The sequence below is a fragment of the Brachionichthys hirsutus genome, chromosome 24 (assembly GCF_040956055.1).
Source record: "Brachionichthys hirsutus isolate HB-005 chromosome 24, CSIRO-AGI_Bhir_v1, whole genome shotgun sequence".
NCBI lineage: Eukaryota > Metazoa > Chordata > Actinopteri > Lophiiformes > Brachionichthyidae > Brachionichthys > Brachionichthys hirsutus.
Window position 1 is genome coordinate 93,001 of NC_090920.1, and position 6,037 is coordinate 99,037.

Consider the following 6,037-nt stretch of genomic DNA (forward strand, 5'->3'; position numbering starts at 1 on the left):
AAAGTGAAGCCTCCGACTGGAAGCTGCAGCTCAGAAATAGAAGAAGAAGAAAGTGAAGCCTCCGACCGGAAGCTGCAGCTCCTAATCGAACAGACCGATATCTAATTAATATCTTTCTGTCTGCAGTTTTTGAAGCAATCAATCCTTCCCATGCTACGCTACCATTATGGTGGGTCGGGGTCATCGCAACGCCAAAACAGCGAAATAAACCACCAGGTGAATCCTGCGTAGTTCTGTAATCACCGACTGAAACGCGTCTGCCCCCCCCAGGGGGGGGGGACGTGCACATGCATGCACATGCATGCACATTCATTGCGTGTGATGTGTGATTTGTGTGTTCCACAGCTTTTCATGCAGGTCGACGCCCTTTACCCCAAAACGTTTGGAACCTGCACCGACTACGCCAAGAAATACTGCGACGCCCACTACAGGTGAGCCGAGAACACGCGCTCACTCGTATTTGTGCAAATAAACCCGAAATGCGCCGTATTTCCAGGCTGCTGTTAGCTTAGCCTAGCACACGGAATCCAGGTGGCGGTCGCCGAAGGTCACGGACACCACGAGGCGTGTTGTCGAGGAGCCCGTTCACGCGTTCCACGTCTAGCTTGCTGGAATTAGGCGAGCTTTTTTTTTAAAGCGTCCGTAGCGTACCTGAGTCGAGGGTTCGTCGTCAGAGCCAAGCGTTAAACGCTGCGACTCGCCAGCGCCGATCGGTTACATGCGTGATCAAACGCATCGTTTTGGACGCCCATCAGTCGGCGGCTCCGTCCCGGATGGGCCCGGCGCGCCGTTCCGAGCCAGGCGCAAACACTCACGGAAAAGGATTCGACTTCAGAGAGGGGGGGGGCACAAGGCAGCGCCTTCCGTTCGGGACGGGGAGGAGATAAGAGGAGAAAGATCACAGCTGGAAAGTTACCGGTAAAAAGGAAAACGCCGCGAGTCGATTCCGAGTGGAGCGTGAAGCAGCATTCTGGCCGTCGTCCACGTTTGCAGCCAATATGGCAGATAACCAGCCTTTGTGTGTGGGGGGGGGGGGGGGGCAGTTCTATTCTAAAAGTCCATTTGGCTGATGAATTGTGAAAGTCGCCTGCAACTTTTGGGACAAACCTGCTGCCGTGGCCATTAGACAGAATCGTTCCGTCGGTAAAGTGCCCCGAAGCAAGACAGAAAAGGCCGATCCCAGAGCAGAGCTGCCGAGCGCCGGAACGCCGCCGGAACGCCGGGCAGCTCCCAGTTGGGATTGTTTAAATGTGTTCCAACTTATTCCTTCAGGCCATTTTCCGAGCGGCTTGGCTTCTCATTCGCTCTCTCTCTCTCGCAGGCAGCGGGACTGTCGCGGGGGGGTCCGACTTGGAGGAGCTGCACCAGCGCTTGAGCCAGATCATGATCCGGCGACTCAAGGCGGAGGTGCTCAGTCAGCTGCCCCCCAAAAGGCGGCGAAGCTACGCACGGGCGCCCATCTCCACGCCACGGCGAGCCTCAAATCAACGATCGCGTCTATCCGGAAGCAGAAAGTGTGAAAGTCACGCTCCTCGGGTTTGAATCCGGTTCCTCGTCGTGTTTTTGATGCTTTAGGAACGCTAACGCGGCTTTGACCCGGTGCTCCTGTCCGTGTGTTTTCAGCTCCGCTTCTCATTTTGCATCAAGCCGCCTCGACGATAGAGCATAATTTAAAGCCTTTGTTAGATTCTACATCGCATCAGCAGGAAAACTCTCTCCGTGCTAATTACAAACCCGGCTCATCCCGGGAACGACACAACAACAAGGAAGTTCAGGAAAGTGATGACGCCGGCGTTTTAGCCCGGCCTTCCAGTGAGGCCACCGCACGCACGCTCGGAACCGTTGGGAAAGTTTCATCCACGGCGAAACGGACCGGTGACGAGCGATGGGAGGGAGGCGTGAAGCGGCGGCCATCGTGCTTCCCACAAGCATGAAAATATGAACTCTACCGGGCCGGACCGGATTTTATTCTCAGCAAACGGTCTTTTGTGTGAAGCGCTGACGCGTACGTAGCGCTCGCCGCGTTCACCCCCCTAATGACGGCTTTTATCTGCCCCCCCCTGCCCTTTGTCTATCGCCTAGCATCAAGGACGGAGTGTTTCCATCCACTCGGGTTCTGGGCTCTCTTTTGACAGCAGATCAGAATGCTAAACTCTTCTTTTTAATTAGAAGTAAACATGGAGGGACAGTCGACGCCGTGTTTACGCAGGTGAGCGAAACATCTGAGAGGAAACATGAAGGAAGCGGCGCTTCGTGCTCCGGCGGTAGAATCCCACTGAAATGCTAATTATTCCACGAAACAGAGCGAAGCTTTCATGTTTCACCATCTTCTCATTGTAGCAGTCCAGAACTCGCTGCCATTAATAAGGCTCCTCGCCGTTCCCCCCTCCCCTCTGACCCCCCCGTTGCACACCCATCATTGTGTGTGCGTGCTTAATCGCGCGTGGACCACCTCTTCCATCAGCTCGCCGTACGGCTGGCGGTTTTCTCCATCGTTTGATGTGCAGCGTTTCCGTTAAGCGTTCGTTCACGTCTCACTTTAAGCAGTTCGGGGGAAAAAACAAAAAAGTAATTTCAAGTGTTAAAAAAGGAAAGGACAAAGGTCAGCGGCGGTCAGCGCCGTTTCGAAGCCCTTTGACGTTTGCACACGAGCTCTGCGTTACGACAAACATGGCCGACCGACCGCCCCGCCTTAAATACTCCTCGCCAATCACCTTGAGAGCGCGCTAGGCGTGTTTGATTTATTGCACCGGCGTGCTGCTTCTCCATCTTCGACCCCGGCTTGTCACAAAGCAGCTATAATTGGGAGACGCCTCATGACCCACCTAGCAGCAGCCCAGTCGGGGGGGGGGGCTTCCTTGGGAATTCTCCCCCCCCCCTTTCCTTTCTCTTCCGGGGAAAGTAGGACACCAGCAGCACCATTAATTGTTTTGCCCTTTATATCTCCAAAGCAGCCGAGAACACGGGAGAACTAAAAGCACGCCACGTCACCATCTTTGGCCTCGGCCCGCTTCGCCCAGTGGGAGGGGCTGATGGAGGAGCTGGGGTCGGGGGTCGCCACCACGGGCAGCCCCTTCACGCAGACGTACAAGCAAACAGCTGCAGCCCAGGTAATGGGACGCCCGTCGGCGCCGGCGTGAATCCTCCTCACGAGCGTTAATATTCATTTCCTGTTGTTTCTATAAACGCCATCGTTAAGCGGCGTCACCGTTTCACTCGCTCTTCAAATGCGCTTTAATCCGCCGATGGAAATAATCCCCAGCATGCCTACGAAGTCACGTCTCGCCGTTTTCACAAGCTAAATTGTTACGAAACTAAAGTCTTCGCCGTATTCCTGAAGATTAGCCGAAGATTAGCGCCGCGTTGGACCCGGATGTTTTACCGTTACCTTTTCAAACGACGTCTCAAAGTTATGCTCCGTGACTTAAATCAGGTCGATGACCTTCCATGGATGGATTTGACCTCTGAAGGAGTTTGACCTTCGACGACACAATATTTATCCGTCTCTGTTACCAGTTTTGTTCATTTTCACGTTTTAGGAAATGTTTCGGCGCGCTTGGCCGACCACTCGGCGAGATCTCACGGGAAAGCATCGCCATGGTAACAGTGTCTGACGGCCGCAGTGAAAGCACTTAGACAACGTAGGGAGTTATAACGGAGGTATTATTTAGTTGAGATTACACCTTATCTCAAAGTTACACACTGCACTGAAATAGCATCTCTGTGATGCTGTTGCTACGGAAACTGAGTCGGCTCTCAGTTTGAAGTGGCGTCTCTTTTTAATGAGGAAGAAACAAGCGATATAAGAAGGTGGCTGGGGTGCATCTAGCGCGAGGACGGTTGGGGTCAGGGGGGGGGGGGGGGGCTGGCGTTGGAAATCTAACAAGAATTTACATTTCCTTGCCGTTTCGTCGACCGCTTTGAAATGTGCACTACCCCCCGCGTCAGTAAACACCCCCCCCAAATACACCGCCCCTCGCCGATTCCTCTCAATTAGCCCGGCGCCGCCCCGAGGCTAAGGAAGACCGGAGATAACCACCCGATGCAATCACGGACAGGTTAGCTGCTCCGCCTGCCTCCGGGCGCGGCGCTTTTTATAGCGGGGCATTGTTTGCTGATTGGATTTCTGCTCCGCTTAGCCTCGCGCCGGACCCCCCACCCCAAAGCCGATTTCCTCTCCTATTGGTTTTTGGAGTCGGACTTTTTAAATGTTGTTTCTTCTTGATTTGGATCATCGGGACGGACGAAGCCGTGTGATAGATCGACTCGTCTGTCGCTCCGCCCAGCGCCGCGGCCCCCGCCTGCCTTTGGGTGTTTTTATTGCTATTTATTGCTTTAGCCGCCGAGCATCTGCTCCCAATTACCCAGAGAGGACAGCCTCTGATGCCGGACTCTAAAGCTAACAGGCCGCTCCAGACGGGCGAGACGTTTCTGCACTAATTAAACTCAGCGGAGGGAAGCCGGCGAAGCCGAGCGTACAGTAATGAGGACCCCCCCCAGATCAGAAAAGGGTCGGCAGGCCCGGTGAAGACATTCATTATCGGCACGCCGAGGTTTTCCCACCAGAGCAGGTGTGACGGCTGCAGCGGGTGTCGTGTTGCAGGAGGCGTGTCTCCAGGACCGTCGATAGCGGCTGCTCGACCCGAGTCCAGCGTAGTACTTCCACTACTCGGTGCTATTCTCAAACACAGACCAGCTGCTCAACGACATGCGGGGGGGGGCAGGTAGTCCGGTGATAGATACGGATACCTGCGGGGGCGGTTCCGTTTGGATCCCGAGCTGAACAGGATTAAATCAGGCACATAATTCCATCAGAGACATTTGGCAGGTGCGTTTTAACCTGAAAGAGATGTGAGTGACAGAACGACGGCAGGTTTCCTCTGCCCAGAGTCTCGTCTTCTAAGGATCATTAAAAACAAGATGACAATCCAAAGCGCCGTGCGGCTCCATCACAAGGAGGAACCTTCCTCTACCTGCAGAAAGGAAGCGCACACACCAATCACATCTCCCAGTTGTGAGTTATTGATTTGCTCTCACTATCTACAAGCTGACAAACGCGCCCCAGCTGCTCCGTCGCTCCTTTTGAAGTCAACGGAGGATCGATCGCACGGAAAGGACGCCGCAGTGATCGATCGACTTGTTCGCCGACGCAGCCGCTTCCTTTGTGGTGAACCGGTGCGTGTGTGTGTGTGTGTGTGTGTGTGTGTGTGTGTGTGTGCGTGCGTGCGTGTGTGTGTCGCCTCCTTACGGGCCGTTAGCGGGGGCCTGGAAACACGCCTCCTTACGGGCTGACCAGCGGGGGCTGGAAACACGCCTCCTTACGGGCCGTTAGCGGGGGCTGGAAACACGCCTCCTTACGGGCTGACCAGCGGGGGCTGGAAACACGCCTCCTTACGGGCCGTTAGCGGGGCCTGGAAACACGCCTCCTCACGGGCTGACCAGCGGTGACGGGCCGATTGATTTAGCTTTAGCTTTGGGCTACATGCTAGCAGCCTCTCAAAGTTCTTCTTACTTTTCCTCTCTCTCTCAGAAAGTAAACTTTAGTTCCACAACTATTCTCCTGAGGCGTGTTTCACACGTCATCAGGAGCGAGCGATACCTCTTAGCTCGGCGCAGGTTTGCCGAGGGGGTGTCGGGGGTGTCGGGGGTGTCGGGGGCGTACGGCGGCGTGATAGCACATTCCTCCGTGAGACGCTCGCGCCGTTGTGCGTTCGCACTCACCAATTAACAGCGACGGGGCTAAAACGGGGGACGTGCGAACGCGTGCCGACGAGGAGCTGGAAGACGATCTCCGCCCTCACCTGGCGTCCAACCGGAGCTTTAATGAAATCTAAATATAGCTCATCAAAGACGGAACAGGAAGTTCATCTGTGGCGGAAACGGAAGCGCGTTTTACTTCCAGCCGCCACGCTCATGTCTCCACGGAAAGGGGAGCTGCAGCCTAAGGGGGGGTTCTCTAGCAGCTCGGTCAGTCAACCCCCCCGCCGCTGCTGAGTTCTGATCCATTTCATCAAATATCTGCCCCCCCCCCTTCGCC

General features: G+C 55.1%; 1 protein-coding gene across 1 annotated transcript in view; it reads left to right on the forward strand.

Annotated features, from left to right (window-relative positions):
• The window catches only part of LOC137912202 (DNA annealing helicase and endonuclease ZRANB3-like), a 10,426-nt gene extending 4,698 nt beyond the window's left edge, over positions 1-5,728 (forward strand). Inside the window, 3 exon segments of the mRNA XM_068756552.1 lie at positions 346-448; positions 1,322-1,472; positions 5,587-5,728. Of these exon segments, the coding sequence (XP_068612653.1) occupies positions 346-448; positions 1,322-1,472; positions 5,587-5,728 (396 nt within the window).
• Positions 5,729-6,037: the final 309 nt, after the last annotated feature.